The following is a 27344-nucleotide window of genomic DNA, read 5'->3' as shown; positions in this document are numbered from 1 at the left end:
AAATTACAAGTAACATTATTAAAAGTCATGATTTTCCTTCATTTTTCCTACCCGGCGATCGCACATCTGGACACCGGGCATAAACACTGTTTATGCCCGGCTCGACCAATCATCTTGCGCAGCAGTATGTATGAACAACCGCTTTATCCAGGCGTTTTATACAGATAGTCATGAAAATATATATGAATGAACCCCTATTAATGATGCACATTTTTTGACACAACACCATGCACCATTACACCGACATTGTTGACTCCATACTCACCATTAAATAATATTAATAATAATATGTTCTCAGGCTCAACAACTGCCGCCTTCATTCGAGTCCACATTCAAATACAGTCACGGGGTCATTTAGTTTTCAAACACTGTCACTGGCATATCATGATATCATGACAAACGTGCATATTCACTAGTAAACCACATGCACAGTAGTACTACCAGGTCATGAATGTTCTCTGTTTGTCTGAGCCTGGCTTGTCTCCACACAACAGTCAACAATGTAATGTCATTGCATGTATTTGAAAATCAATTATGTCAATAAATAAAACTGCATCAGTATATTAAAGTGTTTAATTTTTGTTCTTTACATCTGCTTCGTTTATTGCTAAAATATTACCTTCTTTGGTAGATCCGTATACCCGGGTCCCTCATCTTCAAGGTCATTAAATCAAGTTTGTAAACATGAAATGTTGCACACACAAAAAAAACTCTCTTTCTTGTTCATAGTGAAAATAGATTGGTGTAAATTTAGTTATTGCGCTAAGCTCTAGCACATGCTTTAGTGACTTGAAAGCCATGCCCATCTTTCACGTTTGTATCACGTTGGTCTGTGTTTGTACTATGAAATTACAGGATGCATGCGTGGAGGCTAAGCCGGTGTCAGTGTTTTTAGTTTTATGATTATTTAGGATGTTTTATATCAACTTATACAATTTTTTGAACAGAATATGAGTATACCATTAAATAGCAAGAAAAAAACATTACTTTAAGTAATTTTTTCCATACAATTGGTGATCAGGATTGGATATTTATATCATACATCATTTTGAGAAAGTTGTTCTAGAAACCTTAATTGGGAGCTGCCATTGCAACTTTGCTGATTTTTCGCCGGTGTTTTCTGCAGAAATTTGTTGATTTTCAGTTGATTGGAGCAGCATGGAAGCACTTATACCAGTGATCAACAAACTGCAAGATGTCTTCAATACTGTAGGGGCTGATGTGATACAGTTACCACAGATTGTTGTCGTTGGGAACCAGGTAAATATTTCGTTTCCAGTTATTTGGATCTCTGACTCATAAACTGTATACAGTGTACACAGTGTACACAATGCATGTGTATTGTCAGTTGGGAATTTCCAGTACAGGTTTTGAATGTATGTTGCATAATACACCCATCGTATGTGTGAGTTACGGCTTTTGACAAATTTTGGACAAGTCTTATGGTTTTATAATATATACGGGCTCCATACATTCGATGTATGTAGTTGCATATTAACCCGGGCCTAATCCACATCCTCATTCATTGTGATATTGTGGGGATTTATGCAATTTCAGTTTCCCACGTGTTTGAATGTGAATTGGATTGCGTACTTTCTCAATGTTTAGTGAATATATTTCTCCAATATTTTGAGAAGTTGACGTCGAAGTTTCTATTCTATATTGTTTGGTAATATGTATTTTGCCAATAGTATGTTTAAAGTTGTAATTTTGTGTTTTTGATCACAAAGATCGGATATTTTTATTCACAATATTTTCGACCAGCTTCTAGCAGCTGAGATATTGACCATATTTAGGCATCAAAGTGAACTTTTTAAAATTCACAAATGCCTATTTGCACAAAATGATGCCTAAATTTGTGCGACTACGCAACGCAATGCATTGTTGTGCGCTTGTACCCCGCTCACGCTGGTACAGCAAAGATTTTCTTTCCTTTTAAATTGCGAACACAAGTGAAAGAGTGAAATAAAATCCATAAAATAGTGCAGTTTGAGTTTACAAATCTATATTTTCTTTCCTTGTATAAAAAACATAACAAAGTACATATCAAAAAGCTGAATTTCACGAAAGAAACAAGGTCTAGAGTACAACACAGCCACATTAATTACTAAAATTAATACACAGGCGCCTATGTAAACATCATTACATCAATTTTCAAATGCGTTTTTCTTGATTTTGGATGTTAATTACAAAAATTATCCTAACTTTTTCATTTTTTGCACCATATGTATCAAATTTGGAGGATGTGCTTTCAATTCATGTATGCTTCAATTAAGCAACTCAAAAAATTGTACTTTTATTAACACTAACACAGTCTAAACGCAGGACAACCGATCTTTTGTTCTGCTTAGTCGCTACTAAAAGTCGATCGATACATGTTAAAATCAACACAATTCCGAGATACACCTTTTTGCTATGAAATTTATTTTCTCGGTCAAATATAAAGCAAAATTATTTTTTTCTTCAGTAATGTCAAATAAAAACATAGTGCTTGGATGAACATTTTTTTTAAATCCTGGTGTTAAAATTAAGCATCAAATTGTGTCTTTTAGTGTGATATTTTTGATTTTTATAGGCCTTTAGTTCGCCCGTGAGCTTTTTACAGAATTCATTTTTTAGCGTCTCAAACTATATAGTTTGCTAAAGAAAGATATTTCCCACCTCTGTAAAGCACATCGTGTGGGTCTATATATTATAGTTTTGTCAGAATTTCCGCTTTTATTTTACCCTTTTCCCTTCATGCTTCAAAATGTCAAACTTAGTACTTTACCTCGAGAGCAACCAGCAGAAATAATCGATATTTCAATTGTTGTCAACCCAGCCTCCCTTTTCCATTGAAAACCAGGATTGCCTGACCAGCGATTTGGTAGCCCAAATCCCCAATTCTGGTAAATGAGGTGGATTTTGGAAATTTGCTCCCGTGATAGCCTGCAATTTCAATTTATAGGGGCTATGGATTCCACTGTCCAAACCTAGAAAAATTCGCGTGTTATTAGAGGGGATTTTAATTTTCTGTCCCTCCTATCTCCAGGTGAATTTTGAATGACCCCCCCCCATCGCTGGTTGGCATTTTCATTACACCCTTCAGACTTGCGTTCGGGTTTGTGTAGGCCTATTTGTCATAATAGGGCGGATTAGTGTAGTGGTCTTCTCACTCGCTTCTCACCACTGTGGCCCGGGTTCAATTCTCCAGGGCGCCACATGTGAGTTTGGTTGCCGATCCATGCTCGTCCTCGCAGGTTTTTCTCCGGTGCTCCGGTTTTCCTCCTGCATCTAAAATCGGACCTCTTCCCATATCCCTGTCCCGTCATATCCGGATGGCGTCCCTTAAATTTAGTAGCCTCTGAGCACTATTGGGATTAGCCTGGCTTCGGCCGAATGTTATATATATAAATAAATAAAAAAATAAAAATTTAGCGCTATAGGACCTACTTTCTAAATGTATAGCTATAGCCGTGCTATATAAATATTATAAGGTACCGGTATGTAATATTATGTAGGCCTATGGGGTGGGTGGGTACTCAACACATTTTAACCATGACTTACAATGCAAGGCTCATTGTTACCATAAATGATTTTTCCTTTAGGTCATTATAATAGGTTGTTATAAACTTCCGTGTTTAACCTTGTATTGTTTTGGCTGCTTCATTATGACTTTCGTTGGGTTTAAGCAATTTCAAACAAACACAAACAAAAGGCACTATACCGAAACACTAGGTAATTTCTTTGCTATATTGAAGTTCTGGCAAAACTGTATCCAGGCCGGGCACCCAGAGATATCGATCCACAATGCTAGTATTTCATGCGTGGATTTGAAATTTTTTCAGCTGGTAGTCAAAAATTATGGAATCAAAACGGAAATTCTGACAAAACTATGATATATCGCTCACGGTGATGTGCGTTAGAAAGTTGGGAAAAATCCTTCTTTAGCGAACTATATTACTTTGAAAAGCTAAAAGGTTCATCCAAAAAAGGCTCATGGCAGAGTTGAAGCCTATCAAAATCGAAAATCTTACACTAAATGACTGAATTTCACGACTAAGTTTAACACTAAGATTTGAAAAAAAATACAGTATCAAGCATTACAGTTTTTCCTGACATTTACTGAAAAATGAAAATTATTGCTTTTCATTTGGCCGAGAAAAAAATTTTACACTGAAAAGTTGTAACTCAAAATTTTGTTTATTTGAATACCAAATTCGATCGCTTGTATTGCCTTATTAAATGACTGAGTGAGCCTTGCAGAACAATAACAATCGGTTGTCCTGCGTTTAGACTGAACAGTTGAACATTGACATACATTTGTGACCGTTACATTGTGAAGACTAAATCAAAATGTTAGCAAAGTATTCTCCTGCCAATTTCAGCATAGCTTCTCTTTGTGATTATGTACACATTCTGTTGTTTGCAACATTGCACAGTAGTCAGTTGAGGACTCACAGGAGGAGAGCCAGAAGTTATAAGAAATGATTGATACATGTTCGACCATTATTCCAAAAATGAAGAAAAAGCTATAGTACCGATGAACTTTTGCACTGGTTTCATTATTCAGTTAAATTTACACACAAAAAAATGTTTGAAATTAGCCTTTTTTGTCATGTCAGGATTTCAACTGTCATTTTGGTTAATTTTTGGTGGACCGCATAGCGGGACCACCCTAGGTTAGTTTATGTTACTAGCTTACTTACTAGCTTACTAGCTTCCTTACTAACTGACTAACCATTTGGTCTTAAATGGGCATATCTTGGTGGACTGCATAGTGGGACCACCCTAGTTTGTGTATGTTACTAGCTTACTTACTAACTGACTAACCATTTGGTCTTAAATGGGCATATATGGAAATGCCACGAAGCTATTACCTCCGAGTGGTGTGAAATGAAAAAGAAAAAAATAAGAAATACAATAAAAAAAAACACCGGGATCTAATCCCAATACTTTTAAAGTTGCGTCCATTTTACTCCCCCCTCCCATAGCAAAAAATGCAAGAAAGCTACAATTCAGTACAGCTGTATAGTATTAAACAGGTTAGGACACGTACATTCCATTTGCTCTAACTGTGAAGGTTATTGGGAGTTGATAATTCCCGATGTTGATAAAAACAAAACCACATTACTACACACTAGAGAGCTTTTCTATCAACAACTGATAATTTGGCATAATATTATAGACTAAAATTGTTAAAATTGTATACAGTCTCTTATCATTATTATGACCATGGAAGCTGTGGTTGTTTTTTGTGCAATGGGTGCATTATATTATCCCTTTAAATGACGAAAGAAAGAGAGAGTAGGCCTATAGTCAGTAAATAAATAAAACATATCATGCTGAAAATTCCTGAGCTATCTCTCCTGGTGGATATCTACAATGTACTGCCTCTGGAAATTACACAAAGGTGCTACATGTTTAGTTTCCATGAAAATAAGGATCAAAATTTAAAAACCTACTATGTACAGTGATAGTTTTACTGTGAAAAGACCTGACTACACACACTCGGCAGTCCACGCTTTTTAATGCGTGCCGGTTCGAAATTCTGAAAATTGGTGAAAGCGTGGGGGTTTAAACTTTTTGGGTAAAAAGTGTGGAATGATATAAAGCGTGGGATTAAAATAAAAAGCGTGGGGCTTCTTCTAACTTACAGTATAAAAATCGCTAAAACTCACACACCATGTCGCAAGATAAAATTCCATTTGATGCAGTACGAGTGTCCAGCGCAATGTACACTATATCCTCCCCGGAAGCCCTGCCAAAACACATACGTCATATATGCAAATGTCCGATTTTCAATGATGTGTTATTTTTCTTTACATTGATCGTATGTGTGACGTCATTAATCATGCATAATTGATTGAGCGAAGCAGCACGGAAGTAGGATATAGTCGCTGAAAACAGCGTATGTCAGGGTTCATGACAAGAACATCATAAAGAACGCCATAAAAGTACAGTTATTCATTAAAATGCTTATTATACAGTACAGTAGTAGTTTTTCACATATAATTTGCATTGTTCACGTAATGTATCAACTTAATGGAGAGAAAAACATCGGACTCGCACGTGTGAAATAGGTGCAGAATTTACTTTGATTTACTTTGAACCAAATTGCGTGTGACTTCGTCAATGTTTACAAATAGCGGAAAAAGCAAAAAGTGGTGGAGGTCGAGAATTTTCAGTATAAAGGATGCCTCAGTAAAAAGCGTGGGGGTCAGGAATTTTCAGTATAAAGGGTGCCTCAGTAAAAAGGGTGGGGGTAAAATAAAAAGGGTGGGAGTCAAACCCCACTGCCGAGTATGCTACAAATCTGAAGTCACTTGTTCCATAGAATTTGGATGATTGTCACCAAGTCTAATACTGGCTTATTTTGTTTTCTTTGTACCAAACAGAGTAGTGGTAAAAGTTCTGTGTTAGAATGTCTGGTTGGAAGAGATTTCCTGCCAAGAGGTAAGTGTATTTGCATTCATTTTCGTTAAAAACAATTGTTGTCAAAATGTAATATTATTATGGGAATGAAGAAATTCACTGTAGTATTTGTACTAGATCACAAACATAGGAGGCTAGCTTTAAGTTTCCAACTTTAATGCCACGCATAAAGCTCTCCCTGTTGACCGTTGACTTCCATTGCAAATAACAAGTAAAGTGTACATTTTAGATGGTAAGTACTATACTGTTTCTTGATTCTTATGTCAAGACAAACAATTTACCACCAATTTTGGCAAAATCGGAGTAAGTTGAAATTTTCACACCTGTACGGCACAACCAAAAATGTGCCGTTTTTATCCAAAAATGAGGTTTTTGTAGAATAACTCTGTAAAAATAGGTCATAGATAGCATGAACTATACATTTTTGAGATCCTTGTGGATCATATAATTTGGTGTATCTGTCGACAAGATTGGAGCATTTTCAAAGTTTTACCCCAGAGTGACCTTTCGTGCCTCGGTCACTTGGGGTCAAATCCAAAATGGCTCCACATCTTAAAATAAACTTTTGACCATGTGCTTTTATCAAAAAGTGAACAATTGTACTAAATTTGGGAACTTAGCAGCTAAACTATTTAACAATTTTTGGAGAAAAAAGAAAAAATAATTATTTTTGTATTTTTTGTTGTTGTATTTTTCGGGTACCCGGATTCCCGTCCGAACCCGAGTACCTAATTACCCATTAGGTGAGAGCCCTACTAGGGACATTATTTAGAAGATATACGGAATATATGTTTGAAAAGTAAAAATCAAGATTGTAATGAGCCAATATATTTTGAATTTTCTACTACCAGGCAGTGGTATTGTGACACGGCGCCCTCTTGTGCTACAGATGATTCACATTGACCCAGAGGATAGGAAGACAGCAGCTGGTGAAGGAGAAGGTAAATTAGGGCTCACTTGACCTTTGTGTTAAAACTAATTGTGAAGTTGTCCCAGGGATGTTCTGTCGTACTCATCTCACACACATAACATCAAATTCATCATGTTCATCTGCATTGTTTCTTGATCACAAATACACAACTCATAGCGGTAGTGGTAAGTGGTCACCACTATAATGCAAGCCAGATTGCAAATGGAGAATCGGTTGGAACTACATTTGCAGCAGAGTTTGGTGGCAATTTATAGATATGACATTTTAGCAAGATTTTGCCAATACTGGAAACTTGAAGAATAATTAACTTTTAGTGGTTACAGACGTGAGTGGTGATTGATAGATGATAGATAAATGGTTTATTTTATGCACTCGCAGTAAAAACTGCCACATATTTACAAATTTAAAATTGCCACATATTTTCAAAATATAATAAATATATTAACACATAATTTTAGTCAATAAAGTAGATATAAAAGACATCATTTTATAAACACTCATGTACTCGCGCTTCAAACAGTAAACTCACCCCACTACTACGACTCAATCTCCTAACACATACACAACACCCACCTTCACACACACCCAACACACAACCTTTACATACACTCACACACCCCCACCAACACCCCAATCCACATGCACCCGCATCACGAAACGCCGATATCCAAAAACCATGTTTAGCATTGGGGTTAATGCATCTTCTAAAGTGCTTTTGCTGCTTCATGCTCATTTTGTGGGAGTAGTCAACTCACATTTGTGACACAATCTGATCTACTCACACCAAAGTCAAAAGTTTAGAAAATTGAGTTATTACCATTAGGCCTGTATACTTGGCAATAACTAATCTTACTGATGGTGTAATCCTCAAGTTCCTAGCATACTTAATTGCAAAGTCATGACTCATGAACTTTTTTAATGTAATTTTCTTATGTTTTTATTTGTTTTTTATCCTTGTTTTTGCCTACATGTCAATCTGCTTACTACTGACTTCGGTCTGATTGGCTCAGATATGTTAATTTGACCTCTACTTAGTATTTGTGATTAAGACACAAGGTCAATATTGTATTGTTGTCAAGTATTATACAATATGACTACTGATGATTCTGCAACAGTTGTGTCAAATCAACATGAAATCAATTTTGTTGTATCATTTGGGGCTTTTTTTTTTCAAAATAAAACCCAAAATACAAAAAAACATTTATTGCGTGGTAAGTTTGGAAATGTGAGTCCACAATGTTTCTTTTAAACTCATCAAATATAATATTGAACTATTGAAGGTTACAAATTGAAAGAAGTTAAAAGCTTTTGTAGGCCTTGGGTCATGACTCATTTATATGTGGAAATAATAAATGACAACTTGATAGGTAACAGGATATTAGAGGAGTAGCCATGTGTACCATAATGCAGAGGGGTTAGTTCATAGTGATGATCATATTGTCACTCTCAATTATACTCGCTTAAAAGTGAGTTTGGCAGTTATTTTTAGAAGATTTTCCTGTTTGAAATTTAAATTTCATTTAGACTTTGATATGTGTTGGGTCAAGGATAATATTTTATAAACATAGTTTACAGTACGGGGATATAGCATAGCAAAATGGAAAATTGTAAAAATTGGTAAAAATATATGAAATGGGTAATATTTTGAACTATGTAGTGAGTGACAGTGCAAAATTCAAACTTACAAAGATATGTTCAACAGGAATGAATATAATGGTGACAATTTGTATTCATTCACACTTTGAAATTAAAGTATCATGCTCCATACCCATCAAAATTGGACTGGTTGCAAAGATGCGAGTGATTCTCGGACATTAAAAACAACATAACACATAAGAATGTATCACCTGTTTTTATCAATAACTCAAAATCAATATTAGCGACATAAGACCCATTCCTCTTCACCATGTCTCATATTTCTGGTACATCATTTTCGGTGGCATTCAATTTTTTGGAATTATTTTGGTAAGTTTTGAACATTGACAATTGACTAATAGTTCTATTTAAAGATAATTGGACAATCTCCCAACCTACTTATTTTGTTACTTTTTGTGGAACTGTTGTAGGAAAACCAATTTACATTGGTAAGCTAATACACCTAATAATTTTATTTAAATTAATGTCACTTTTTTGCTTCTGCATGCTATATTTAACATAAGTGACCATGTCCTTTTTTCTTCAAACCACTAGCAATAACATAACAATGCATGCTCATTGTTAGACTTAGGTTTTTGTTATGTTTGATGTCTTTGTGTTCTTTTTTTAAATTATAAAAAAAAAATTATATTAATTTGTAAAATGAAATATGTAATTTCCATCCCTTCATATACATGTACACATAATAAATTCATAATAATTCATAAAACAGTGACTGTACATTGTGATAATCAAATATATCCTTGTCTTTGTTATTGTGTTATTGTTATTTTTTTATCTTTTTTTGTAGGCCAAAATGGTTTGATGAATGGTGAGTTGTTCAGTGCACTGTGCATTTTACTTCACTGCTAGAATTCACATCTCAATATGAAGCTTATTATTAGAGCAGCAATGCATGTCCATTTTTGGATTGCATGCTCGGTAAATTGGAATGTTAGCTTTAAGGCTTTCTTGTGTTTGTGCTTATCATGATGTATGTAGTTATGCAATTGAACTATTTAGCCAAGTTAGGTTTGTACTTTGTAAATTATAAGTATTGTTGATAAGATCACATTAGGACAATTTGGTGTAAATCAGAATTGATTTGTGGATAATAATATGGAAATTGCTCAAAATAAAGACTAGTAAGAGTTTGATAGGGATAGTATTTTTCCCTGTTTTACATCATGCTGTTACTACCTTAATCATCAAGAAATAGTATCAAGAAATAATATAAAAATAGCAACTAGCATACTCTGCATACTGTATTCTTTGTTGTGGGGAAACTTGAAAAGGGTCAGTCATGAGATGCATCTTGGCAGATAATAATAATAATTATTTAATTTTAACCTATACCATTCGGATTCTGTCTAAATGAGATGGTTTGAATCTTTTATTCTTTCTTTTTTTCTTTTCTTTTTTTTGCACTGATTCAAATGAGCTCAAGAACAGATGAAAGTCTAGTTTGTATTTGTCTATTACATTATGGACATGACCTCAATATAACTATCCCAATAAATTAGGGTTATGTTTTGGGTTTCAAATTATGGTTTGGGTTAGCGTTATATTTTGGGTGGCAGCAGTAAACTGCAATTTTAAGGTTGTTTTGTTTTGTTGTTTCTGTCACTGTTCTATTCTTTGTAGCTTTTGTCATGCATTTTACTTACCAATCAGAATTAATTTTGCATCTTAATACACTGGCACTGCAAATTTTTATTTGTTCAATTTTAAACAATGTAGGAAGGATATTTTCAAAATAAAATCAAAATTGCTTTTTTGTTTGGTATTGTGTAGATGAAGTCAAGGTGGAAGAATGGGGCAAGTTTCTTCACACAAAGAACAAAATCTACACAGACTTTGATGAAATCCGGGAAGAAATTCAGGCCGAAACAGACAGAATGGCAGGTGGCAATAAGGTAAAGTGAAAATTACACAGATTTTATCAATCCTCTGACTCACTTATATGGTCTAAAATACAAAGCAACATACGTGTGTATAAATTTGATGAATACTAAACTTAATGCTGGTTTCATACTTTCATACCGCAGAAATTGTTCTTCTATTGGTAGAATAAAAAAATGTGCTCGTACCATGAACCTCACCTAAGTCCTGATCATCTCAACATATAGAGATGTATGATCAATGTAAGGGGTTTTAAATGTGAATATTAAGCAAAACTGTCATTCTCTGCGTTTTATGTTTGTACAGGGTATTGTAGAAGATGCCATCAACCTAAAAATCTACTCACCCAAGGTGCTCAATCTGACGTTAGTAGATCTGCCAGGGTTAACTAAGGTAAGAAATTTGAATCAGAAGTGTAAAAATTCGGTATTTTAGTCAATCTAGTCAATTTAATCTGGTACTGAAGTCAACACGCACTATAAGCTGTCTCGTCCCAAGTTGAGAGTAACACCATGTTTGATTTCACAACGGCAGCCTCGAATCGCGAGTACTAATCTAATCCTGAGGGGCGGACGTGGAGAAAGGCACACCAATTCGAATCTGCCACTACGAAATCAAACCGTACTCTCAACCTGAGACGAGACAAGAGTATATCTATATACTGCAACCTTTGGAATGCATAATTGGAACAGTATAACAAGCTGCAAGAAATAACATGATTAAAAGGCTAGGTATTTGTTGCAGTTCAAATGACAAATACCAATGCACATGTCCGAAAGTAGATTTGACCAAAATTCTTCCCACAATACAATATGCATATTTCAACCCATGAGCTGTATCTATTGTTATGCAATATGCCTATTACCTTGTGGAAGGAATTTGGGTACAAACTGACTTCCTGAAGAGAAACCCAGGATACCAGTATTAAATACGCCATCACTGCCCTGCATTAACAACATTTGTCAATTAACTGGCACACAACTTCAAACATTGATATAATATCAGTGCATAAAATGGGCTATTCCATTTAAAATCCAAACACCCCCTGTGGAAGATTTTGGAAATATCTTCAACATGGGGCGTATGTTTTTCAAATGTAAATGGTCAGGTTTAATCATTTTGAAACCTATACTGCCCCTGTATTGTAGCTTTACCTATATCTTCCACAAATGTAAGCTACCCAACTGTCTTTTTTATTCAAAACTCATACTCCCTTTGTGGAAGACTTTAGCTAAATCTTCTACAGGGGTAGTGTGGATTTTAAATGGAATAGCCCAATTTCAAATATCAGCTTCTATTGGTCCATTGCTTCATGGATATTAAAGCATTAAAGGGGGTAACCCTATTGGTTTTGGATATGGATTGTCTTTAAAATTACATAATAATATCAAATATCGCCCCCTTTATGCTGCTTTGTGAAAAAACGAGAGCATTTTCAGCGTAAATGTGAATAAATAGCCAAATTTGCAATCCAATACCTTGGTATACGTGAATTGCATTCTGGGCAGGCAAGCAACAACAACAATTAGCGTTAAGTATGACGTACAATGCCCGGCCCGTATTGAACGGAAAATATTTGTTTTTTTGTACCGCTTCAGAAAAAAAAGGAAACAAAATATATTTCCCTTGCAATATGTACATTTCAAATGAATATAAAAAGTTTGGGTTAAAAATGGAGAAAAAAACCTTCCGGTACCGGTTTTGAACCGGGTTCCTCTCGGGTAAGTACAAACGCGCTAATCAATTGAGCTAAACAGCCCACTACGTGAAGGGTGGAAATTTTATAATTATATACGGCGCACAGTCTCCTCAGCAGTTAGTGTTGTTCGCTTTTTTCACAGAATGTGTATGATGCGAAACCAAAGTAGCTGTTGAGAAGACTGATGATCGTTCATAATTCCCTGCCCCAGAATTCCGGAGTAATTTTTAGTATTTTCAAACTGGTAACCTGTAAAAACCGTGGTGTTTCATAATTTCTCCGGAAATACATCGACTTGGAGTGTCAAATTTCAGGATAGTAATGAGAAAAATAGTATCTATTATGTGATACCAAAATCTCATCAACAATGAAAAAAATCGGGGGGATGATGCTGTCGATCGGGTTACGGACCTTTAATGAATAATTATTTATGTGTGTAAAGTGAAGAAAAGTGTCATAATTCATGAGACCTGCAATATATCTGCTGCATACTTTACTCCATGTAACTACAAAATACCATTATGTTTTGATTACAGGTGGCTGTTGGAGACCAGCCTGAGGATATTGAGATTCAAATCAGAGATATGATTGTACATTATATCAGTAATCCTAACTCTATCATCCTAGCAGTAACTGCTGCAAACACAGATATGGCAACATCAGATGCACTTAAACTAGCAAAAGAGGTAGATCCTGAAGGTAGGTTAACTTTTTGTATTCTGGTTTTCTATATATCATAATTAGCTGGTATGAAGTAAGCATCATCACTATTTTGTTGATGGAATAGTTTTGATGTGTTATTATGGCTCTGTTATTGAGTATGTTTCCTTATTGCAATTTGCACATACAGTGATTTATCTTTTGTCTGAATATAGTACAGGGCTAATAAAAACCTTCCTGTTATTTGTTACAATTGTTATTTGTTACTCCCTGTTATTTGTTACAATTGTTATGTATTCCAATACTTTTTCCTGTGTGTGGCTTATTGTGCATTTTTCTGTGCAAATCCTTCGGGGGGGGGGGGAGGTATGTTTTATGTGTACCTGTGTATTTCTTTTTCGTAAGTCATTTGAGTTCAGATGTATTAATCAAATTTGATTCATACTTATTTTCTCCAGGAAGAAGAACCTTAGCTGTAGTTACCAAGCTGGATCTGATGGATGCAGGCACAGATGCTGTGGATGTCCTCTGTGGAAGAGGTTAGTAATTAGTGGTGTATCTAGATCAAATGAAAAACTTACTTCATCACTAAGTATAAAAGACAATTATGTGCAAAATCTACTAACATGCAAAACATTGCGTAAGCTATTTGTGCTACTACACAAGAGTAATAAGTGTATTTTTGTACTAATATCTGTTGTTTAATTATTTGATTTGTGCAGTTATACCGGTAAAGTTAGGAATTATTGGTGTTGTGAATAGAAGTCAGATGGACATCAACAACAAGAAAGTAAGTATAGGTAACCACTGTAAGAATTACAATTCAACAACTCTTCCTATACCTTTGTACAGGAGAGGAGCGGACCGTTTTGAATCGGTGATGTATCACACTTTTACAGTAGCGTATACATGAATGCAAGTTAACGGAAGCGTGCATACGGGTTAAACATGACACACATAAAATTCATCATGCCTGAAATATGTGTACGCTTTCATGTTGAATTCATTATTTTGGAGGAAGCAGCTAAGCATTGCCATTTTATTCTGTAGCTTTATTGCTGAAATCACCAATCTTCTTGTGACATTGAGTGGCAATGACAAAATATAACTGACATTCTACACAAAATAATAATGTGTATTAGATGATCTTTAGCTTGTTTGTGTTGTTTGAAAGGGATTCAATCATGTTTCACCATTGTTCACCACCACGAACCACAATGGTTTACTTTGCTCAGTAAACTTCAGACAATGCGGACGCATCATTGTTAAACGGTGATGAACAATGATGAAACATGATTGAATCCTTACATTGATAAAGGAAGATGTTAAGTGTAAAAATGTATGCCTCTATTCCGTGTGTGCAAAATATGTGCACATCCACATAATTAGAATAGCATGTATTGTTTCAGGGGAAATTGGAGTCTAAAAAATTAGAAAAAAGATAACTTGAAAAGACTTGAGAAACATTTCCTTTCACAACTGAAACTTTATGAACGACTTGTGAAGTTACAAGGTTAACATTGTTTAAACTTTAACACAGTAATTTGTTCTTCAAGGCTCAATCACATTGGTCATTGATGTTGGCTTCATGCCCAATCCTGGAGCTGTATAAAATGCTATAAAATCTTTGATTTATCCATTTTGAAATAATCTTTCTCCTAAGATCAGATGGTTTTATTTCATATCTGATTCATATTTTTAACATTTGGGACTTTAAAATTTTAGTAATAACTTCACTGCATTACTTTCTATTTTTTCCCAGGAAATTGAAGAGTCAATAAAAGATGAATCCGCTTTTCTACAGCGCAAGTATCCAGCTCTAGCAAACAGAAATGGCTCCGCATATCTTGCTAAAACACTCAATAGGGTAAGATATGTTGGATTAGAATATATATTCAAATTTATTCTACATGAAATAGTATTTGAAAAAGAATATTTTTAGCTAAACTAAGGTGACATTTGTCTTCCACTGCTACAACATTGCTTACTTCATATATACACAATTATTTGCATTCAATTCCTTCATCATTATATTGGCAAATTAATAAAATAAGCTACAAAATAATGTATCTGTAAACTTCAAAACACAACTTGGTTGTATATAATATTTTGTTTTTAAAAATCTTCCTTATTTTACATTTAGTAGTATCCTGTTTGTTGCTTTCGTTGGTGTTCAAATATTTTACTCTGTGTTTCATATTCCATTAGTTACTGATGCACCACATCCGAGACTGTTTGCCAGAGTTGAAGGCCCGTGTCAATGTATTAAGCTCACAATTCCAGCAACTTCTCGCTACCTTTGGTGAACCAGTTGGAGACAAGAGTCAGACACTTCTACAGATCATCACCAAGTTTGCTGCCCAGTACTGTGCCACCATTGAGGGAACAGCCAAAAATATTGAAACATCAGAATTGTAAGTAGATTAAAAAGAATAATAACTTTGTTTTGTTATACTGTTAACTGATCACTGTACTTCTGGTCAACCCCCACATGCTCACTGCTTAGCGACTGAAGATCAGTTAATTATAGTGTATTTGGGGACTCAATTTCCTCTAAAAGTTTATGAACAATGACAATCATAGTTACTGGATTTATAGCTAAGAATGTCTTGTTCTCTTGACATGAGTTTTATTGTCGTTCCTGCTACTTACCAGAGATGAGCTACTAGAGATGAGCTTTGTGACATAACACCATACAGTTCCACTATTCCTGTATTTCGGCATAAGAGAATTTTTCATGTGATTTTTTTTATAATGTCATGAACTTTCTGGATTGAGATCTATAAAAATATGACATTTGTATATTTTGGTATTATAATATAATTTGATTATTTCATTACTTATTGCAGATGTGGAGGTGCTAGAATATGCTACATATTTCATGAAACATTTGGGCGCACATTAGACAGTATTGATCCCTTGGGTGGACTTAGAACCATAGATATACTCACTGCTATTAGGAATGCTACGGTAAGTCTATAAAGGATTTAGGGAAGACTCAATAGAAAATACAGAGTTAACTTGTATCAGATTCCTTGGTTCCCATCAGTAAAAAAATGTATTGAAAAAGATTGACACTTTCATATACAGTGTGGGTCCCTTTTGAAATGGGCAAACTTCTCACTTAGATTTGGGTTGCATTTCATTAATATGTACAAAGCAAATCCTGTAACCCATTTAAGTTATTAATATTCATTTATGCTGTTTACAAGATTCCGGATAATATTTCAATAGATTTTCATGAAGAGGCAACAAGCTGACTACACTATTGCAGAAACAAATTTGAACTTGGCCATATTTATGTAGGTATGTTTACATGATGGTATCAAAATGTATTTGTCCTTGACAGGGTCCAAGACCAGCACTATTTGTTCCAGAGATTTCTTTTGAACTCCTTGTGAAAAGACAAATAAGGCGATTAGAAGAACCCGGTTTGCGATGTGTGGAGCTGGTGCACGAGGAGATGCAGCGAATTATTCAGCACTGTGGTACACAAGAGCTCTTACGCTTTCCTAAATTACATGATCGCGTTGTAGAAGTGGTCACTAGCTTGTTACGTAGGAGACTGCCTGCCACAAATAATATGGTAAGTACGCTTGCTCAGTAGTCATTGTTGTTACCAATGAGATTAGGACCAAAGAGCAATGACTGTCATTCATGACAGGCAAAAAGGTGTACCTTTTTTTATTATTTCTCCATACGCCCGGTGAACTTTGATTTGAAATGCTTGTTAGCATCCTACAAATGGTGCACTGTGCCGATAACTCAAGTGCCAAGAGCTAGTATTCGCACAAACCTTTGTAACAGTTAAGCTTAAAGGTGTAAATATTGTCGATATTAGGCTTTTGCAGATAAATGCTGGAGGTGCACTATTTTAGTCTCCATGCCTGATAAACCAATATGGGGAAATACCATAGTGTTACAGAAGGGGCAATTCTGAGTCGGTTCTCGTTGGGTCTAATCTCTTTGGTTTTTACTGGTTTCTTAGTTCCTTTGTGAGATTCCTTTGAATATGTGACACAATCTGGTCCACGGGAGCCAAAGGAGGCATTATTGAAAATTGAATTACTATAATTATTACCTTATACAAATATTGGGCTATTGAATACTGAAAATACCAAAGGTTTAGCATACTTGGTTCTGAAGTTGCAATACATTTTCTTATGTATTTTATTGTTTTTTTACTCCGTATTTTTGCCTTTATAACACTTCAAATTTGACGCCTTTGGCCTCCATGGACCATATCTTGTCATATGTGACCGTCCACCACAACTGAGCCCGGATGTCTCCAGTGCCACTATTGAGATATGCTCCATTGAACTTAACAATAAACAGTAGGAAACAAAGGATTTATTGACTGTTTTATTGATTTTTCACTACTTAAATGTCAAGTACTATAGACATGATATACATCATTTTAAAGCTAATTTCAATCAGAATATTTTGGTTGAATATCTCAAAAATGATGATTGGCGACTTCAGGGCTCAGTTGTGCTGGATGGTCACATATATGAAGAAAATTTGAACTAATTATATGAAATCACTTCTATTTGTACTACAGGTAGAAAACATAGTAGGCATTGAGCTGGCATACATCAATACCAAGCATCCAGATTTTGCAGATGCAACATTAGTTAACATGATAGTAGAATCATCAGAGAGGGAGAGGAGGAGAGGCAAGAATGATGCCATGGTGGAACCAACAGAAAAGGGAGACAAACAACTAAGCAAGGTACTTAACCAAATTTAAGCAATCATTCTGTATAGCTATTATGAAAAGTTTGGTCTGATTCTACAAAAAAGTATTCCTATAATTCATCATGATGCAGCATCATTTTCAGATGATACCCTATTTCTAAAAGTCATCTGCTTTAAAAAAAAATTCATTGGTCTTAAAAATCACAATCCCTACTAGACAGGTTTACTCTCATGTTTGAATGTGGTAGAAGTATATTTTCCTTGGTGTCTCAAACTACGTTATTTTGTATTTGACTGATAAAGTAGTTAGTAGTAATAGCAATTTTACTAATTGCCAAAACACCTGCAACAGTTAGATACTAACATTAACTATCAACTGTTACTAATTTATCTATTTACATGATTAATATTTGAATTATTATGTTAGCATAATTAGAGCATATTGTGTAATTATTGTTGTCTAGTTGACAGCTTGTCTGATGTTAATATGAGTTTGGATATTTCTGTGAAAACCCTTGTTGGCCTATTTAAGTACCACCTTGCAGGATATCAAGGCCTGTGAAATTGTGCATGTAATCACCACCTTGCAGGATTTCAAGGTCTGTGAAATTGTGCATTTAAGTCTACCTTGCAGGATTTCAAGGTCTGTAAAATCATGCATTTACACCTTGCAGGATTTCAAGGTCTGTAAAATTGTGCATTTAAGTCTACCTTGCAGGATTTCAAGGTCTGTGAAATTGTGCATTTAAGTCTACCTTGCAGGATTTCAAGGTCTGTGAAATTGTGCATTGTAGTCCTAAAATTCAATTGAACAACAAAATTAGCAAGCTGCATGAAAGAATATTGTGGTGTATTATAATTTAGTCAAACTCATTAACTGAAATGTACTGTGTGTGGGTGTGTGTTTGGTTCTTTATTGCCTTGATATTTACATTTTGATAACAAACTAAAATAAACCCTTTACATATTTATATCCCTTATCACCAGTCTCACAGTTTTGGACATAGCATCAGTGAGGATTACTCACGATCACCAAAAATACAATCACCAAAGGTATCAAATGCATGATAGCTGTGGAATGTCTAACAATGCCAATATACTATTCAATTAATAGTTCTAAACTATTTTTGTTATTTTGAGGTTTGCAAGCCCATATTTCTCAGATTCATTACTTGGAATAAATGAATTGTTTCATTTTATATTATTGATATTCATTTTGAGAGATGTTTATTTTTGCATAAATGGGTAGTTTTGTTTTTACCATGTTTTTGGTCTTATTGTTGTAGTTTTACTTCCTGTGATTTAGTGATTGTGTTAGAATGTACATAGCTTTTTTAGTTTCAGTTGAGATAATGTTGATCATATAGTTTCAAATAAGAGAAAATCTTTTCCTTTAAGTCACACTACACCATGCCATTTGTATTTATATGATGTTTTTTTTAGAAATTTAATTTGATGTTGATAATCAGAAGTCCATATCAAAAATGTTCTCAAGTCGAGATGACATCATTATTACAGTGCCTCCATACTCCATAGGGCAGGCTGTAAAAGTGGAAAAAAAGGGATTAAGTTTATAAGGACAAAACATTACACGATCTACATCTTCACCCTTTTTAAAAGGATTTAGCGACCCTGTCACCCATCATTTTCAGCATAATGACAATATAGACAACAGGCAAGCTTTCTTTGTTGCATGCCCGATTGGTTTGATTTAAAATATATATATATTTTTCATCAACAACCATACATTGCAAAGATAATTAGAACCTAAAAAGTAATTGAACAACATTTACAAATATGTTTATCCCAATGTTAAGTCTTTACCCAGTAGTCACAATCTTTGTCAGAGTGACAAAAGCCTTTTCAATAACATTAGTAAGCATCTCTGTATAGATCTTGGATAGATCTTTGTCAGCTCATACAATCTTGATCCAACATTCAGCTTTCAGTATTTCAATACTCAAGTTTCTGGTTTAGAAACTTTACAAGTACATTATTTATCATTTCCTTTCATCAGGCTGTAGCACAAATGGCAACAGCAGATGGTATCGTAGCACCAAAGAATAGCCGTGAAAGTTTGGGCTCCTCCTCCTGGGTGCCGACATGGGTGCGTGGAACAAACCCCCCACCTCCTGGTGCCAAGGTCCCAACCACTGCAGCTGAAGCTATTGCAGCAGCAACCCCACCAATGCAGCAAAGCCCCAGGACAGAAAGAAAATCAGTTGGGCTTAATCTCCTGCCAGATGTTGTAAGTTACAAACATTAATTTTTGTAACAAAAAAATATGCAGCCTAGAAACTCAATTGTAGATTTCTGTCGTTGATTTGAGCAAGATATTTGAGTAGATATCTGTCGTTCATTGATTGGGAAAGACCAATTTACAAATTAATAAGTTGTCCTGAAGGCAGTTATTAACATGGAATGTAAAATATAATTGTAAAAAGGCTGAATAATTAATATACACCTGCCAGCTCCTCACATGTTTGATTAGCCATAATAGCATGTTGAATTTATCACCCTTTGCAGTTTATACTTCCAACCAGTAATGACGTAATGAATTCCATCAAATACTAATTGAACTGTGTAGGATGCAAAATTGATTATAGAATGTTAATATAAACTTTATGTTGAAAATTATTAATTTAAACTTCAACACTACTTGTTTATTTAAGCTTATCGGGAGCGCTTTAGAGGAACTTCCTCGTCATCAGCCGATGTTGTTAGCTCTGATGTTTTCTTGGAAACGGCTAAGGACCAACCTGATCTAACCCACAGGAAACTGTGTCCGAGTCCGCGAGTAGGGCCTTCACTGTCACCTTGCCTTACATTGAAGGCACCTCTGAACGATCTATGTAGGCGTTTAACACAGCAGGTGTGCCTACCGCATTTAAACCCTATCAGGCGTTACGTCAGACCTTGGTCTCCCGAAGACAAGGTAGACAAGTTGAAACAGTCCGGAACAGTCTACAAAATTGCATGTGCTGATTGTCACGGCAGGGCAGGAAGCTAGAAAAACGACTTGCAGAACATAAGTCAAAAGCGGCTGGCTCTAAATCGGCTGTACGAGAACATGTAAAAGCGAGCAAGAACACGCACCAAATAGACTGGGACAACGTAAAAGTACTGGAGAAAGAAACAAAAGAATTTCCCAGGAGGGTCCTGGAAGCTATTCAGATCAAGCAGCAGGGGCCTTCACTGAACCGAGACACAGGATTGGAACTAGATCCTGTGTGGGACAACCTGATCAAACCCAGCGGCACCAGGGGCAGGAAACTTCCGACTTCGGTGGCGTCATCAAGTGTGATGTCACCTGATCAGGTTGGTCCTTAGCCGTTTCAAGAAAACATCAGAGCTAACAACATCGGCTGATGACGAGGAAGTTCCTCGAAAGCGCTCCCGGTAAGCGAAATAAACAAGTAGTGTTGAAGTTTAAATTAATAATTTTCATTGTTATTACCACTACGTATGAATCTGCAATTCTAAACTTTATGTTCTTTTCCCGTATCATTTTCAGCCTGATGTACCACAAATGAGAAAATTATCTACAAGGGAGCAGAGGGATGTTGATGTGATCAGTAAGTGTTCATATAATCCATGGTCTATAATTCCATCAAGCCAATAGAAATGTCAGCATTCACTATTTAAGAAATAAAGGGTAATGCAGTATCCTTCACACCCAAATGTGTCCAAGGCTGTAAAAACGTAAATAATGGGTGAGGCTCATTTGAACCCGTTATTTAAATGTTTTTACTGCCAAGGACACATTATTTGGGTGTAAAGGATAATGCTACACCCTTTATTTTTATTCAAATACCACAAAAGAGTGCAAATTAAAGAGAAAATATCACTTTATTTTGCCCAAATATTTTTGCCACTTGACCCATTATTGGGACCCATTATTTTGAATAATGGTTGTGAGGGCATTTCATAATCCACAGCCTCAACCCCTTCCCCCCCTTACACAAAAAAATTAAGATTTTATACCATCAGGAATCTAGGATTACATAATGTTTGTGTGCATAACGTTTCTTGCAAAGTCAGTTGTTTGATTAGTACATCATCCAATTAGTATTTTCTGGCTGTCAACAGACAAGTTAACAACAGAAGCATATGGGGTATTGTAATACATGCAATTATGCATTTATAACTCGCTAATCCAATGCCCAAATCTACTGAAATTTGAGGAAATAAACTTTTTTTCATGGATATCTATTGAACCATTCACTAAAAAGAGGATGCTAGAATCACAAAATGCTCCTTCAATAAGGATCGTAATCAAGGATCAAACAACATGTATCAATATGATCATATGGTATTACTTGCATAATCAGGGTTTATTTAAAGAAATAACCTAACACCAATTCCTTTCATATTTCTTTGCAGAGCGTTTAATCCAGAGCTACTTCCTGATAGTGCGTAAGAACATCCAAGACAGTGTCCCCAAATCAATAATGCACTTCCTAGTCAACTTTGTAAGGGACAATCTTCAAAGTGAGCTTGTAGGTGCCCTGTATAAACAAGATGCTATTGAGAATTTGCTATCAGAATCAGAACACATATCACAGAGAAGAACAGAAGCACAGGAGATGTTAGAGGTGAGTACTGTGGTTATTATACATAGCAAATCAAATCTTAATTGGAGCTGCGTATCTTACGTGAGGCTTGTAATATATGTTGTCCTGTCATCCTTGATAGTCTTTTCCAAATATTTTTTGGTCTTGTTAGATGTTCACCTGTTTTTTGGTTGTGACCCCGAGTAGGTATGTGGTAGGTCCTTTATAATCTGTCTACTTGTTAACTACAATGTGTTTACTTGAAGTACAACCAGTGTACCTCAACAGTGGTTTACTAAGGGTACTCCAATGGAGCCCTGTGCATGGAATTTGACTGTGTAACCAGTACTCCTATTGGGCTTATTCCACTTGACATCCATACACCCCCTATGGAAGACATAAATTGACACACCCTCTGTGGAAAATTAAGGTCATGTCTTCCATAGGGTGTGTGGATTTCATCTGGAATAACTCATTAGCACATAGTATTTATAAGTGCGTATAAGTTGACAAGTTGCAATTCTTGTGACATTTTTATTCCCACACTTCTTTGTCAACATATCGTATTTTGAGCACTGAGATGTTGTGAGAAGCAGAAGGAAATGTCAAATTCCCATATAGGAGTTGCCATTAGATTATTTGTTGAATATTTGTCAAATAACTGAAGGATCAAACAATGAAATCCAACCATTTCCTGCCTGCTCTTTTAAAACAAAATAACACATACTAAACCCAATAAGAGGAAATTAGTATTTTAATAAATTCTTAATAATCATTATTTTGTTTTCTTTGCCAGGCTCTTCAAAAAGCCAGCCAGATCATAGGTGAAATCAGGGAAACACATCTTTGGTAAGGCTATGGAGTCATCACAATTGTAAAAGATAGCTTGTAAGTGCTGAAGTCAGTTTTCTGCAAGAAGATAGATGGGCAAGACACTTCTTAGTACTGCTTTGTAATATGGAAGGATTAAGTCTGAAGAATATGTTCTCATTAAACACTTAAACTCAACTGGTAATTAGCATGCTCAATACTAAATTTGTATAATTCAGTAGCCAATATTTCAAGTCATGTAGAAGTTGAATGTTACAAATTCCAAGATGACAAAATGATAAAAGAGTTGACCTCTCTTGCCAAGTTTGTAGTTACCCTTATTTTGTCAGTGCAATAAAAGAAAGTGAATTTAGCACGGATAAATTCACTTTTTTGTGATGTATTGCAATATTCTCACTTTTATTCTTTTCGGCAGATGATTGAAGTGTGATGTAAAGGTTGTTAATAAAACCTATACTTACAGATTTATTTGCATGACGAGTCCAAACCAAATATTCATTCCCCAAATTCTCATAGAATCTTCAGGTAACCACTTAAGGTGATACATGTTATGTGTTTTACAGTTAAGGACCCACTTGATACATGTTAACATGAACCCTAGCCTAGCAAGCATGTTTTGAGAATACTTTCATTGCTCCTGTCATTACCCTTTGGTGTACTGTAAAGGTAGAAATTTTCGCGAGACTTTTATTTTCGTGAGTAAATACCAAAATGCAAAAATAAAAACTCGCGAAAATAACCTTTTGTAATAGAGTTGCATTATAATGAGTGTTGATGCCGTGAAGTTAATTCTCGCGCAATGTGCAAAATCCCTAAAATTTCTTCTCGCGAAAATATTGACTTATACAGTGTATTGATTTGTCACATTTAAGGAACTGCAGCACCAGTCCTGAAGAGGCAGTAGTAACTTATAATTAGGCAATGATATTTCTACCAAATATTTCCCACGTATTGATTGTTTTTGTGTAAAAGGAGTAAATTCAAAAAATGTTGGTTACTTTTGTGTAAACTACCACAAGGAGCCCATACCCAAGTTATTTTTGCTGTACTATGCACCACCTACTATGCTGAGTGTATACATGTAATGTGTGATTGCATGCAGAAGTTAAAATGCAGCTGATATGTGACCATATCAAATCAAATCAAATCAAATCATATTGAGATATATCAAGTTTGCTTTTAGGAAGAACTGAGAAACTTATTATTTTCTCTGTGCCTGTCTTAACTGTAGGTGTGTGAAGTTATTTATTTTAAAGCATACTCTATTAAAGTTACTGGTAGTGAATACTGAGCTTCTTGATGGCGTATTTTCCATTTCAGATGTACTCAATTTACCCTGTTAGGTAAAAATTGGTTGTGTATAATGTATTTCAGAGGAAACTAGAGTCAACAGACGCTGAATACAAGCCGCAATTTGACCCCTATAACTTGACCCCTGGGTTACGGATGGGGTCAACTGCTCTTGCACTGTGCTTAGGATGTCATAAGAAATATTCCTGGTGAATTTCAGCTTAATCGGAACTTATACATGGATTTTGATTTTTTGAAAATTTTTGATTGACCTTTTGACCCCTTTAATGACCTTTGACCTCAATGTAAAAAAAACCTTATGTACACCGACAAAATGCATTGTTTCAATTTTAATTAAAAAATTCTAACATGTTCAGTTCTTGAGATAAAAATTCTTGAAGTTATTCAGCTAAAAACAGGAAGTGACCCCTTAATGACCTTTGACCCCCAAAATAAAAATACCATGCATACATCAGGGAACACTAATTCATGTATGTTGGTTATATTATTCTGGTCTGTTTTCATTTTGAGATAAAATTTTTTTGAACATTTTTAGTTTTTGACCGGAAGTAACCCCTTAATGACCTTTGACCCCAAACCTGTAGGCATCCTAAAGACCCTGGCTAGTAGCAATGCATGTGTGCTAATGGCGACTCTCTGCTATATATTTTGTAAAGACAGTGATTTTTTGAATATTTTTAGCTTTCAGACCGGAAATGACCCCCTTAATGACCTTTGACCTCAATTCTTTTTAGGAAGTTTTAAGCACTGCCACATGTTGATTCATATGCATGAGTCACATGATCATTGCATGAAATTTGTGGAAGGAGTAGCATTTTTTGTGAAATCACATTTTTGACCATTATAGCTAGGTCAAAGGTCACAGCGAGGTCAAAGTCAAATGGAAGGTTTGGCCTAGCCCAGTGGTCATTTGGGTCAACTTTGGTTGAAATCTGTCAATCTCTTGCGGAGCTACATTCAGTTGATTGCGGTTGCCAGAAGAAAGAAGAAAGAAAGAAGAAAGAAGAAGAAAGAATTGAGAAGAGACAGAACAAGCCGACATCCGTCGTCGGCTTGTAAATAGTTGAAATGTCACGTTATATTCCCTGTATCTCATTAACATTCAAGCTGCATCAGTATAATTTGTGTGTAGGGGTGATCTAGCAATATGGTATGAAATTGATCAACATAACATCGTTGGGCAGGAAAATCTCCTATGTGTCATTGGCCCCTGAACATGTTTAAAGCAAAACCTCTTGTGTAACCTGCTGGCAGGTTTGTTTTAAACATGTTCAGGGGCCAAAAGCTGACTTGTAGTTGATTCCGAACAGACATAATATACATGTAGTGACTGGAGCATTCTAAACCTGTATTTTGTTTGTGCCTCATACTTTTCTTTTGTCTTTCTTCCGACCTAAAGAAATTGTGCCTGTGTAAAGTGTTTTAAAAATGTTGTGAGGCACATTATGCTTTTAAGTGGGACCAATGTGTTGCAGCCATTCTGTATTGCTAGTAGATCTTGTATTATTTTTGTAGTAGAATGACATGTCAATTATCTTACAGAGGATTTTATTGCAACCATAAAAACTTGATAGTTAGCATATGTGCTTACTATCAAGCGCTTTTAAAACATGCAAACATAAAGAGCAGTTAGAACACCATCCACAAAAGTGTAAACAGTTTTAAGCAAATCACCGATACACATAGTTATATACAAACAAGTTAACCTGCAAATGTGTGTCTCAACCCCATTAGCTCAGTTGATAAAGCGCCAGACTTTGGTACAATTTCATGTTTTCAAAAGCGCTCGATAGTAAGCACATGTATATGCTAACTATCAAGTTTTTATGGCAATAGGTGTCACAATCTGATACATACAGGCCATTATCACTGTCAATTTACTGTCCATAAAGTAAGCTTTGCTTTGTCACTGTTGATTTTTTAAGTTCTGTGGTACTTTATACCGGTAGACACAAGAATTTTAATCTCTTCCTGTCACAGAGGTTCCTGTTTTATCTGTGTTTTTATTTTGATTTGGTTTGAATTTGATATCTGGTTTCTCTCTCACTCTCTATCTCTCTCAAGTACATAAAGAGGTCTTTTCTGCTGCTCCTTGTATTTTTTTAATCAAAATAAGTACCGTCTGCAGAGCTATGAAGTTGACACCGCCTCCGACATTGACTTTGCTAGGAATAGATTAAATCTTCCCTAATATGTCAACAAGCCCTAACATGGTTGCATTGAAGATGTGTTCCAATCATGTTTTAACTCCTGCAATAATTATAATTATAAGATATTCCATGACTTCAGCAGTGCCTGCAAAAAAGTGTAAAGTAACTGATACATTCTGCAGTACATGTTTATTGTATTATGTCATTAGGGGTGGAATCTGGCAGAGGCATATTTTTAGTAAAATGTTCATCAAATTGAACTACGGATGATCAACTCAGCTAACTTATAAAGATAAATGTAAATGTGAACAGATTAATATGATGGTAAAATAAAACATTTGTATATAATCACTGTGAAACAGATTATTTTCCCGATAGATAGATAGATAGAATGTGTATAGACCTGTGTGTAGTGTACTGTACATGTAGTGTTGTAGAGCGCATAGTCATAACTATTCAATGTCTTGTTGTAAACATGCTTGTTTCTATCAGACATCAAGAGTTATTATAAGACATGTTGTTGGTCAAGGTTGCCTAACTTGATATAAAAAGATCTTGTT

At 35.3% G+C, this 27344-nt stretch overlaps 1 protein-coding gene across 5 annotated transcripts; it reads left to right on the top strand.

Moving 5' to 3' along the window:
• The first annotated feature begins 1060 nt into the window (after nucleotides 1-1060).
• LOC140148679 (dynamin-1-like protein) lies at nucleotides 1061-24701 on the top strand. 5 transcript variants are annotated; one of them, XM_072170711.1, is made up of 19 exons: nucleotides 1061-1260; nucleotides 6378-6435; nucleotides 7266-7355; nucleotides 9792-9812; nucleotides 10775-10896; nucleotides 11189-11275; nucleotides 13118-13280; nucleotides 13700-13780; nucleotides 13964-14031; nucleotides 15004-15108; nucleotides 15450-15655; nucleotides 16091-16211; nucleotides 16591-16827; nucleotides 17803-17973; nucleotides 18927-18992; nucleotides 19957-20187; nucleotides 21454-21514; nucleotides 22323-22534; nucleotides 23289-24701. In XM_072170711.1, the coding sequence occupies exons 1-19, from the start codon at nucleotides 1159-1161 to the stop codon at nucleotides 23343-23345; spliced, it is 2259 nt and encodes a 752-aa protein (XP_072026812.1). In that variant the 5' UTR covers nucleotides 1061-1158; the 3' UTR covers nucleotides 23346-24701. The 5 variants fall into 5 exon arrangements, with proteins under 5 accessions (XP_072026812.1, XP_072026813.1, XP_072026814.1 ...); XM_072170712.1 differs by lacking the exon at nucleotides 9792-9812 and adding an exon at nucleotides 9412-9429; XM_072170713.1 differs by lacking the exon at nucleotides 9792-9812.
• Nucleotides 24702-27344: the final 2643 nt, after the last annotated feature.

This window comes from Amphiura filiformis, chromosome 3, assembly GCF_039555335.1.
Source record: "Amphiura filiformis chromosome 3, Afil_fr2py, whole genome shotgun sequence".
NCBI lineage: Eukaryota > Metazoa > Echinodermata > Ophiuroidea > Amphilepidida > Amphiuridae > Amphiura > Amphiura filiformis.
Note: the sequence above shows the minus strand (reverse complement) of the source record. Positions and strands in the feature narration are given on the sequence as shown.